This window comes from Pithys albifrons, chromosome 5 (genome assembly GCF_047495875.1).
Source record: "Pithys albifrons albifrons isolate INPA30051 chromosome 5, PitAlb_v1, whole genome shotgun sequence".
Taxonomy (NCBI): domain Eukaryota; kingdom Metazoa; phylum Chordata; class Aves; order Passeriformes; family Thamnophilidae; genus Pithys; species Pithys albifrons.
Genome location: NC_092462.1, coordinates 43002608 through 43015026, shown reverse-complemented (window position 1 = coordinate 43015026; position 12419 = coordinate 43002608). Strand labels below are relative to the sequence as shown.

General features: G+C 37.6%; 1 protein-coding gene across 3 annotated transcripts; it reads right to left on the bottom strand.

Moving 5' to 3' along the window:
• Nucleotides 1-899: 899 nt before the first annotated feature.
• On the bottom strand, nucleotides 900-11837 carry TLR3 (toll like receptor 3). Of its 3 annotated transcripts, XM_071556342.1 has the most exons (6): nucleotides 11759-11819; nucleotides 11047-11081; nucleotides 8510-8958; nucleotides 7013-7204; nucleotides 3526-5351; nucleotides 900-2891 (listed from the first exon to the last, which is right to left on the bottom strand). In XM_071556342.1, the coding sequence occupies exons 3-6, from the start codon at nucleotides 8951-8953 to the stop codon at nucleotides 2663-2665; spliced, it is 2691 nt and encodes an 896-aa protein (XP_071412443.1). In that variant the 5' UTR covers nucleotides 8954-8958; nucleotides 11047-11081; nucleotides 11759-11819; the 3' UTR covers nucleotides 900-2662. The 3 variants fall into 3 exon arrangements, with proteins under 3 accessions (XP_071412443.1, XP_071412442.1, XP_071412444.1); XM_071556341.1 differs by lacking the exon at nucleotides 11047-11081 and having other exon boundaries at nucleotides 11759-11837; XM_071556343.1 differs by lacking the exons at nucleotides 11047-11081; nucleotides 11759-11819 and adding an exon at nucleotides 10830-10874.
• Nucleotides 11838-12419: the final 582 nt, after the last annotated feature.

Sequence of the window (12419 nt, the reverse complement as noted above, 5' to 3'; positions counted from 1 at the left end):
TTGTCAAACAAATGTACAGGAGCAGAACAGGAATAGGTAAATTCCAGACAAACATGGAAAATTGATGTGAAAATTTTGTCTGGTATAACTGATAACCACCGGCCCTTTGCTTGTCGGTGGTTTTTTTTAAATATTAGTGTAATTCTCATTGTCAGCCTTTCTGTCTTTTTCTGTGGTAGATTATTTTCAACTGACTCTATATATTAAAATAACTGTTTAGAATGCATAATCATATTTTTATAGTTTAGAATGATTTTTCACTCATCAGCAAGTACTTTTTTTTGTATTCTTAACTATATTACAAAACTAGGCATTCATAACATTTTTTTCACTGTTCTAAAACCGACTTTGGGAGCATTTGTAGTAAACAGAAAAATCTTCATAGAATTTACACACGCTGTCAATTTTCAGGCTTTAAGGGTCAGAAAAGACCATTTGATCAGCTAGTCTGACCTCTTGGATCGCATTTCACCTCAGCATTTCTCCATGCATTCTCTGCATTTTTATGTCATTTTTAATATCCATGTGAACTGCCAACATTTTCTAAACAATTTATATTGATGTGGAAAGAGAAATTGTGCTGCTATGTGTTATTACAGATTTAGGAAACACGGGAACCCTTTCTCATGTTAGTCTTTAAATAAGAGAAAGAACAATTGACATGGTGCATACCTGGCACGCCATCCTTACCAACGTGCCTCCTCAACTTTCATGGCCTAAGCATGAAGAAAGAATTTGTCACTTCACCTGAAAAGGTCAGAAAGATGAGATGAAAGCATCACAAAGGGGATAATCCTATTACTGTAATTACGGAATCATCATCTATCACTTCAGCTGTAAACAAAGCCTATTTGCCTTCACGCAGGACTTCCCCAGCAAGTAAAGACATCTACAACCCCTTCACTATTTCAGTGCATTTTATTATTTGTCTCATTTAGGTTTTTATAATGGCACATAAGAAATTATTAAAATCCAGTGTTTTTCATTTATGCGTATAACAAATCATGTAAGAAGCTGTTTAAAACATTAAATACAGAACTATCTGCAAGCTGTTTTCTAAAGCAGTAAAACAGCATTGTTGTAGTAATGGTGGTATTGAAATTGATGAGGGATATGCTAGGGGAAAAATTTAAAAATATTTAAAGATATTCCTGACCTAATGAAGGATCACACACCTACTAAAAATGGACACAGTTTTATAAAGTCCTTGAAGCAAGAGTTAAATATTAACAAAAATATACAAATGATTGTCAGTGTCTAATTCAAAATAAATTGTGCTAAGGCAAACCATAACATTTTAACCAGTCTTAAACATTATGATCACCCTTTCAGAGTACATTTTTCTCAGTCTCGGCTCTCTCCAGATCAAGCTGCTAGTTCATATGTTTGAACCTTAATGCCCTGGCAACTGCCAATGTTTATGTAAAGTATGTTAAGGAAAAAAAATGAACTAGATTAATACACAAGAAATTAAACTACAGATTTCTATTGGATTTTTTTTACAATTTTCTTTTTAGCTATCAAAGGCAAAACTATGTACAGTCATAAAGGAAAAGGAAACAAAATTTGAAACTCATCTACTTTTGACATTTTCTCCTACTTTACCTGTATACGTTCAGAAACAATAGAAACCAATTTAAACCAATTAAAACTATTTCTTTGGGGGAGGTCATGTTTTTGATGCTGTTGTTTCACCAGTAGCAAAAGTTTTGGTAATGAAATTGCAGTAGCACCACTTTCTCCACAAAGTTGTCTACTGGTTATATTATAGAAGTATCTATTCTTTTACCTATGTTATCCAGGTGTAGCAGCTGTGCTTTGGTTGTGTTTCACATTGATTTCAAGTTCTGTTTACAGGCCCACATACAGTTTTATATGCATTCAGAGAATCAAGGTGACATCTCTAAGTATAAATGTCCTTCTGCCAGCTCTCTGAATTTCAGCAGGGAAAAGAAAAACAATTTTTTTTCATGACACGAAATTGATTAAATCAGTTGACTCATCAGCCTGAAATTCAATTTTCACAGTCAACAGTACTAGCCTCACCCAGAAGGCATAAGCAAATCCTTAACTGCATATTCAGAACAGCCTGTTCCCAGGGTCTAGTGTATTTCTCTTAAAACAAATGTTTTAAAACTCACTTTAAAACTGCTGTTTCTTGAACTACAGAAGTAATTGTCTATGTTACTTACTGCATTTCACAAGGAAAGCTTTCCAGTTTTAGTTTCACTGAATCTCCTCTTGTGTTACAAAAGCAAGAAGTAGTGTCCAGTCTACCTTCTACACAGAATTTGCTCTTTATCATAAATGCATTCTCTTTTGCATATCCCCTTAGAGAGTCTTATGTTTTTTCTACCATACATGAGATGGGCATTTTTCCTAGAACATCAGTCATTCTCACTGCTTTTCAGAATTGCTACTACATTTTTAATACACTGACTGAAATGGCTATCAATCATGGTTCATTTTAACATCACTTCAGTGCAGCTGAATTAAAATATCAGCAAAAACATGAATATATACAAGTAAATTTAAATTATAGTGACTCCAGGTATCTTTCCAGCGTGACAAACCTTTTCAGATGTTTGTGAGGGCTTGTTAGTTTTCCACAATAGAAAACACAATAAAATGGCCCCATAATTCAAATCTTTACTTTCAAAAATCAGTGCACTTTACTACTAGATTTAAGTGCCATCACTAACTGCTGATGAAATGCACTGACTCGTTCTCTCTGGGCTGGCCAGTTCAAGATGCAGCGAGACCTGAACATTCCTCTTCTCAGGTGAAGTGCGTGATACAACTTGTAATCTTGGATATCATGAAGAAAGATTAGTATGATGGAGTCCCGACTTTGTTCAATAGCTTGCTGAAGAGCATGATACACCTTGAAACTGAAGCAAAAATAAGAAGGAAATAAATGTTTTCTTTCACGTGGGGGAAAAAAAAAAGACAGATAGTTCTTAACAGGGGTCTTAGTGTCTATTTTGTGATATCAAATGGTCATTACTTCTCTTAAGCTAGTTGCCTTGTAACTAAAAAAAAAAAACCTTCTAAAAGTATAACCTAAGTCTACTATCTTGATATAGCCTTATTTATAAAAATTCCTTTTTTTACAAGATCACTACATAAAAAAGGTGAAAAGACTCATTTAAAGGCAAATAAAAATCATCTTTGGATGCTAGTGATCTCACCCATTTTTGCTCTTTTTCAAAAGTGCAATGTTAAAGAAAGCAATCTTCACAGGTGGTAGCTTGGCATTTGGAAAAACCAAACAAATAAAGAAACAAAACCAAATCAAAATGCCTAAAATGTTGACTGAGATATTCAAATGTCCATTACTGTACATGTGGAGCAATTACCTATATTAATTTTAGAATTATTCTGAAGTTACAATATATTAAGTAAATAGACTGTGCATTGTTGGTTGTTTTTTTTTAATTAAACACTATTTGATATTAAATTACACATAAAAAGCACTCTTAATACATCTTCCCCCTTACAGATAAAATTTTATATCCTACTTACTTTTTACACCAGGGATCCTTTAAGAGGTGTTCAGTCACAACAAAAATAATCTTCCTGCTCATTTTTATACTGTTAATTGTAGCTTCAAATTCAGATACACCTGCTTCAAAATCCCGTTCTTCTAAACAAAACCGCATTTCAAAGTGGTTATTTTTTTCCAGAGACATGAAATTTTTAGACACCCAGTTCTTGTCCTGTCTTGCATGAATAATGTAGGCATCATAATAAAACTCTTCCTGTTGTCTGTCAAGTTCTTTAAAACCAAGTATTCGATTTACTAAAATATTCCAGTAGAAAATTATTCTCCACCCTTCAAAATGGATGGTAAGGACAATAAAAATGAGTAGCATCACAACAGTGGTAGAGATCACAAAAAGAAGTTTAAAAGGAGCACTGTCTTTGCAGGCTGAGCTATCAAAATACAAAACCAGACTACCATGGTATTTAGGTGGGGTGTTGCAAATGTACTGAGACCATAGTCCAGGGATATCTACTTGGGTCACATTAAGCCAATCAGCAAACCAAGCAATGCTTTCACAGGTACAATCAAAGGGATTGGAATCCATCTCTAGTTTTCTCAAGCTCTTGAATGGTGGGCCAAATACTTTTTCGTCAACTGAGGTTATCAGATTTTTCTGAAGGTTCAATGTATTAAGAGAGGCTTGGTCATCAAACAGAGTGGCTGGAAGCAAATTCAAATTGTTTGATCCTAAATCCAAGTATTTTAGTTGAAACAGACCCTTGAAAACCTGAACTGGAATTTCATCAAACCCATTTGATTTTAAATCAAGAATTCGCAAGTTGGGGAGATCTTTTAAAAAAAGAACAGGGCCACCTGGGTTTGCCCGTTTCCAAAGTCGAGCTAAATTATTGTGCTGCAAATCCAATATTTCAAGTTTGTCAAGTCCATCAAACAAGTCTTCTTTTATGTTTGCTATGTTGTTATTGCTGATGTCCAGGACAGTCAGGTTTTGTAAAGGATGAAAAGGCGAAGGAGAAAGTGCCAGATTACTGCAACCTACCTTCCTTAGCATCAGTTTTCTAAGGCTTGGGACAAAAATGAATGATTCACTTTGCAAAGTCAAGTTTTTATTATAGGAAAGATAAATATCTTGTATATTATTAAGACCTTTAAACTCATGACCTGTGAGCTGTTGACTAATTTCATTGAGACCAAGATCAAGAATTTTCAGGTGTCCCAAGGAAGAAAAGGCACCACTTTCTATTCTAGAGATTCTCGTTTTTGTGAGGTTGAGAACCTGCAAACTGGAATTAGCAAGTGAAGAAAATGTTTTATTAGTTATTCTTTGTAAGTTTATGTTGCAGTTACAGAGACTCAGGTATTTCAGGTTGTTCAGACCTGTGAACATATTAGCAGTAATTCCTGGAAAATTGTTATTATCCATTATAAGGTACTCCAGGTGGTATAACCAATGAAAGGAAAAATCTTCAATTTTTCCAGTTAGTGAATTTATGAGATTCAGATGCTTAAGGCTGGATAATCCATAAAATAAACGTGAAGATACACGGATATTATTATGCTTCAGGTTTAGGTATTGTAAACTTGAAAGCCACTGAAATGAGTCATCTTCTATCACCGACAGAGCGTTTTGGGAAAGGTTTAAAATTGTAAGATTTGTTGCTTGTAGTCCCTGGAAAGTTGACTTGCCAATGTATGAAAGTTTCACATAGCTCAGTGAGAGGTTCCGAATTGCTGTGTTTGATAATTCTTTACAAAGTTTCTCTGTGTGATTTTCACCAAGTTCCACATTGTTCAGTATGAAGCCAAACAGATTTCCAATTGTATGTAAACATCCCGTATGAAACTGAAAGGAAAACAAGAGTCTTGACCTAAACAAGGGGACTATTTAAGAAAGTTGACCAATAAAGCCAAAACTTGGAAAGGTTTTCAAGCAGAATGGAAGTCCTACACTTAGATTTTTTCAGTGAAATTCAGAAAAACACTTCTTGGAGTTTAAAATTCCTGTGATAACAGTTCCATAATGTATAACATGATCATCATAAACCTAAGTAGTATTTTTTTAGAAGAAGATAGAAAGTTGCTTAGTGAGATGCAAGTTAATTACAGTTTTCTTTACAACTAGTGAAACTCTCTCTAGAAGTATCTTGGAAATTGTGATAATATCTTTCTTCAGCTTTCTTTTATTGATATCTGCCAGGGATACCAGTATACTCATGAAAAACCAGATACACTGTAAAAAAGTTATCAGTTCCTCAGACAGCCAAGAAGAAACCCAGTTTCTCTGTGCAAGCAGAAGCCACTATGAAATATAATACTCACACTTGCTTCCACAGTATGAATCACACTGACACCTCATCTTAATTGAGGTATCAGCTGAGTGATTAAATACTCCAATTGCCAAAATCATTCAAACGCATAAGGCTGCTTTTTACACAGTAGTGCTTTAAAATCAGAGCAGCTGAAACCAGCATACAGTAGCACTGACCAAGAAAGGAGCAGTCCCACCTACTTATCTAGAAAGTTATTCTCCACCCTTCAAAACGGATTGTAAGGACAATAACAATGAGTTGCTGTATCCTGTGCCAGTATGCCCATGCAGTCTCATGGTGAACCAGTTAGGGAACTAGTGTGACTACAAGCTAACCAAGCCAAGAAAATCTGTAGACTTTCCCCAATGATCCAGTGCATAGCCTTGTTAAAGCTGGATCAGAAAGAGGGAGGGATGAAGTGGCCAAGCGAAAGATGGTGATGAGATCAACTTTTAGCAGCGGTATAAGCTTATGACACTTTAAAATATTCTTGTAATTTCAATGTATATGTTCTTTAGAGATCAATCAATTTGGAAACAAAAACAAAACCAAACTAAACAAACCAAGGAAATTCAATGCATATTCAGTATTCATATGCTGAGGATCAACCAGTTTAGAATTGCCACACCACCACTCTTCAAAGAATAATAACACTGAGAAGCAGGTCAGAGACGACAGTGAGGTAGGTGGAGAACACATCCACATGGTTTTTCTTAAAGGAGTGAGTATACTCTTCTGCAATGAGTTTTTCTCTGGGGTGCCTCATAGGCACAAGTGAACTTTCTCTTTGATTAACTGGGAACAGAGACCTGGATTGTATAACCACCATTGCAGAATACCACACTTTTTCCCTACTTAGAAAGTACATCAGCTGTTCACCTTCAGCATGTACAAAAAAATTCAGGTAGAAAATACCTGGTAAGGGTTCTCAGAGCATCTCCATCCAGCTTTTGCCTGAGACCTCTGATCTACATGGAAACAGTTTGTATGGAATCAGCCTGTGCTGATTTCAGTGGGAGGAAAATAATTATGTGCATCACTACTAGAGGTCAGGAGTAATGCTGTATACGATAGAATGTTTTTTTCTTTTACCTCAGTGGATTAAAATTGTAATGTAAATGCCATACAAACCTAAAAGATAAATCTGGATAGTTCTGTTTTATACCTGTTGAATTTCTCTTGAAATGCTTCCTACCTCTTTCAGTGGATTTGATGACAAATCAAGAATGTTCAATGAGGTGTTGCTAAGAAAAGTGAAGTCTTCTTTTTTTAACTCAGTGATTTGGTTGCTACCCAACATGAGCTCATGAAGGTTCTTCAACTGTTGCTCCAATCCCAAATTGGCTGATTTCAAAGAATTATGAGATAGGTCCAAAACATTCAAATTCTGGGGAGAAGACGCATAATACAAAAAAAGTCATTACAGTCTGATTAGAATTAGTTTCAAAGCTACAATTAAGCCAATTTGTAATAGAGAAATGGCAGCTTTCAAGCTCCTGCAGGAAGCTACTGTAAACCAAAGAACTACTTGAGCTAAAATTGCTTAATTCACTGAAAGCCCTCCTGTTCCAGATAAAGTGATAAAAACAAAAGCCCACAGGTGGCTGCAGTTATAACTACCACATTATTAAACATGGCATTCCATTCTTCTCTCTGTGATCCAGCCCTATAAATGGAGGTGAGGAAGGTGGAGTGCAGTAGCAGTCTAAAAAGATCAGTATTGTACACTTTGCAATACTTGAGCTCATGCCCAGGTGCTCAGATTCTTCCTGCACCTGCTGCCCTAAAGGCAATTCTACAGAACGTGCCTTGAGATGCCTCAAGGCTGGCCTTCATCAATAACGTGGCAGCAGCAAAGTGAGAAAGGCCAGAACTTCAGTTCTGTTCCCAGCATGGAAGCTGGCTGCACTTATATTTAGTTGAGAGACAGCAGATCTGCAGTGCAAGTAAGTGCATTTTATAACTGAACTGGAATATTGAGTTTAGCAGAAAAGGTCAGACTTGTTCCAAACAACATGTACACTCATTAGAACACTGAACAACAATTAGTATACACACAATGTCTCTATTTTCTTTTGTCCTTAGGCCATTCCTTTTGCATGATTCTCTTCCTAGTACAAAGACAGTGGAATAATCCTTTCCTGACTCTTGTGCTGGTCCCCCAGTCTCTGCTACAGAGAATAGTATTTAACTAGACATAAACTACCAGGAAAAACAAAGGTAGAATAAAACCCTTTCTACTCTTCATCAGCTCCTTAAGTCCTGAGAGACACTACATTCAGCCTAAGCACTGGCCTTCAAGGTCTAAATAATTACACTTCAATCTTGAGAATTTTTAGGCTAGCTACCAGTTTTAGATCCCAGGCAACTCAGATTCCACACCATCCACTTCACCCTGTACATCATCTACTGGTGCTGTCCTCTCGGCACATACTTGGTATGGAGAGGTGCATCAAAGGGATGCGCAATAGGGAAAAAGGAATGGAGAGCATTCATTCATAAGGATGGCTGAGACTCCAGTGTGCTCTAAGAGAAAAAGCCACTAGGCCTCTTCTTCAAAAAATCAATGGAAGATTCTATGTTGAGCATTTTCAGATGCAAAGGCAGCTGTTTTGTACACACACATTGGAAAATACAGTACACTCCCTATTTATACTTTATTTCCATCAAAAGGTGCATTTCTAAAGCTTACCTCCAGAGTTCTGAAAGCATCATTTATTTTATTTAGTCTGTTGTATCCTAGATTGAGCTCAGTCAGGTTGGTGCAGGAAGCAAAGACTCTGTCAGGGAGCTTAAGCAATTGATTGTGTTCTAACTTCAGAATCTGCAACAGGGGCACATTTTGGCACAATTCTGGCTGCAGTTTAGAGATTATGTTGTAGCCTGCATTCAAGTAAACCAGCTGGCTGTACTTGGTCAGATTTGCAGGACCTAGCTGTTTTAGCTGATTATGAGAAATGTCCAAACCCGTTATATTGTTTGGAAGATCCAAAGGAATTTGAGTCAGCTTTAGGTGTCTGCAGTCAGCCATCTCATTTTGGATCTGACATTGCTTTCCAACTGATGCACACAGCCAGCAGACAAACAGGAGTCTGACAGATAAGCTGCTCCACCAAAGAATAGCATTTCCCATCATCTTATCTGCAAAGGCAAAATGAACACAGTGCAAATTAAAATCATTTTGACGCAACTTGCATTTTTAACTGAAGGATAAGCCAGCCAGGTTCAAAAAGTTTTAAACCATAAAGTAGCTTTCATTTCTGCAGAAGAGTTACATCCAATAATCTCTCTTAAAAAAGAACTTAATTTAGAAGTACCAATATTGTCTTATATAAAAAGAGCTGTGTTCAGAAACCTACCAACTTTATCTACAATCAATGCAAATTTCCAACCATTTTTCCTTTTCTAACTTATTTTGCATTGCTTTAACACACATAAAATATAAATATGGCAAATTGTACACAGACCTCTGAATGGTAATCATTGAGCTCTGAGCTTAACTACACATAAAATATTTGTAGTTATATGCACTAAGAATGCATAAAACACCACTTCTTAACGTGACAGTTTTTGCCCATTTTTATTTCACAAGCCAGTCACACAAAATTCTAACCATCTTTCCATCTTAGTGAAAAAAGGAATACCAAGCTATAGAAAAGTGTACCAACCTAGTAAGAGAAAGAAATGGAAAAAAGCCAAGGTGTAGAGAAGACATTGCCTATAGATTCAATACATTTATCCAGATACTTTCAGGAAAACATATACATTTAAGAATTTATAACCCTCATCCCCTATCTTTTGAGTATCCATAATGGTATCAGCCTCTGTCCTCTAATTTTCAATGGCTTTTCCTGTTTAGTCATTACATTTCTAATGTATGTCAGGCCTTTTCATATTTTGTTCATTTGAATTTACTATCCATTAGATTTAAGTTCACCTAGTGATCTTGTAATGCAGCTTTACTGAATAAGAAATAAAATTAATTCCACATAAATTACAACCAGAATACAGGTGTAAGAGCTCAGAAGTGTTTGAGTAGCATGCTGAGTCATACAGCTTGTCCAGTAAGTTGCCTTTCTGCCAATCAACAGTTCTCTGCATCTTCCATTTTATTTTCTACAGAATTAATCTTTAGTAGAGGGAGAGCAAATACTTTGTGAGTTTGTGCCAGAATGTTTTTCCATGCTTTAGCAGAGAACAGTAAGCTTAGGTTCCTTTCTACAATTTCTTCTTGTTGTAAAAATAGAAAGATTATACTTTCAAGTCTAAACTATTAGTTTCTCCACAATCTCAATACACACATATCTGCATGGCCCTTCTGCCAACATATTTGGAACCTATCAGCCAACCTCATTTTACCACTGAGTTAAGTCTCAGCATGATGGGCTTCCAGCTACAGAAGGCTATGAGTTCCCCAGTACAGAACAGGCTGTAGATGGTAATTTAACCTTCCTAGACTTAACAGGAAACTAGAAGACCCTCTCAAAAGGCTAATTCCTAGGAATATGAGCTTTCTTAGTTCTACAGATCCCATTTTCCTTTTCTTGAAACCTGTGTTTAATTAACATGATTGAGCTTTGAGCACCTTAGAGTATTGGCAATAGCAAACAGGCAAGAAGTGAGACAAAAAATTAAACCAGCACTTCTGTAAGGAAAAACAAAAATCCTTCAAAACCAATATTTTCTAAAGGGATGAGTTTCCACTTGGATAACAAAACACTCTTAAGGAACTGACACTGTAACCTGCAGCCAAACAGGAGTAAACCAGACCCCAGCAGAATCTGGCTCCATCACTGACCTGCCTTTTCAGAAGGCACGTTTTACAACTGCTCCAGTGACAAAAAGTCACATTACAGTGGCCAGTGGCCACAGGGGAACCTTGTGGGAGCAACCTGGCCATTTAAGGACAGACATTAGTAAAATCCAGTAGCAGCGGGAATACAAGCGAGTGATAGACCCAAAGCATTGCAAATGTGTACAAAAAGGGCTACAAAAGATAATTTAAAATAAACCTTAAGGAAGAAATTCCCTGCTGGGTACAGCATGCCTGCCTGCCCCACCTCCTGCAGCTCATATAGCCTGGCTCCTCCACTCACTTGCCACTAACAGGGGTGGGGACAGCAAGTATCAACCTGTCAGTCCTGCAGACAGCCTGGACTGCTACAGCAGCTGCCGAACATGACACCCATATCCCTGTAGCTGCGGGAAATAAAGGACCACTTGTCCTACCTTATTCCTCTGCACCCCAAAACCTGCTGGAAACCCTAAGGAAAACAAAAGGGAAGGTTATCTGTGACAGAAACTTGCATGGTGGTCTGCACCCATCTCAGGGTTTGTTTTAGGGTGATCAGATAGCTGGCAGGCTATGCAGCAATTGTTGCCAGCTCACCTCTAAGTTTGAAAGGCACAAGAAATGTACTGGCCAATCACAAAGTGAGCTCTTTGGCTGACTTCCAGCAAGGCCCGATGGGCTGCCTTTTTCTGTTTTTTAACTTGCAGGAAATCTGGAGTCAGCTTTAGGTGTTCTAACTGTGGCTGGGGATCTAACGAAGCACATTGCCATTATCAGACATAAGTGTTACAGACGGGGAAAAGAAAAGACTACAGTTTTCATGTTATGAGCAAGAATTTTAAAACCTGCAGAATTTTGCAAGAGAGCCTCACCATCTCCCAGAGAGGGATATTCCCAGTTCACCTATACTGCCTTTAAAAAACAAACAAACAAACAAAAACAAAAACAAAAAAAACCCTCCTGCTAGCTAGGGACCCATATCGGGGCACAAGGACTAAAGCACACTCAGTGGCACTGACTTGAAAGTTAACCTGAAATTTAAGAGAAATCCATGATCAAGGAAATCATCCAAACTTCGAGCGGCACTTTGCCTTTGCACCTCAATGCCCACATTTATTACTATGAAGATGAGAAATTTCATCCACTCACCTGGGACTTTATCCCCTTTAGCCTGGAAGCACCCCGCCACTGCCGGAATTCCTAAGCATACGAAAACCATGAGGAAACCCTGCCCACAGCAGGAAGAAGTGAAAGCGAAATCGGGGCCGGGCGTGGCGTGGAAAGCGAGGCACCGGGGCGGGAAGCGGCGGCGGCCGCGACAGCCCGAAGGAACGGCGGTACGCGGGCCCGGGAGGGGCTGTTCGCTCTCCCGCAGTGAAAGGTTGCGGAGGTGCTGAGGGTGGAGATGGTTCCAAAGGTGCGCTGCCACTTCTGATGGCTGACACAAACCGACTAAAGCACACAAACGTGTCGCAGATGAGCAGCAGCAGTAGCATCACACAGTCCTACTTAAAACTCAATTACAATTTATTCCTAGGTATTGCCAGTGCCTCTGAAAATCCTCGGAAGTGTCCCGAAAGCTGATACCTTGCCAGATTAGTGACATAGGACTATTAACTTTTTTAATACAGAAACAAAGCACCAATGATACCTACAGAGCCATGTAAAGTGCTCCTTTTCAAAAGGGAATTTGTTTATGTGAGACAGTAATAGATTTCATTTTTAAGAGAGATAATAAAATACTTTTTATTTTTAAAAAAATCAAATTGTTTTTAAAAGTCCAAGTAAAAATTTTAGGTACTGCTTTCAG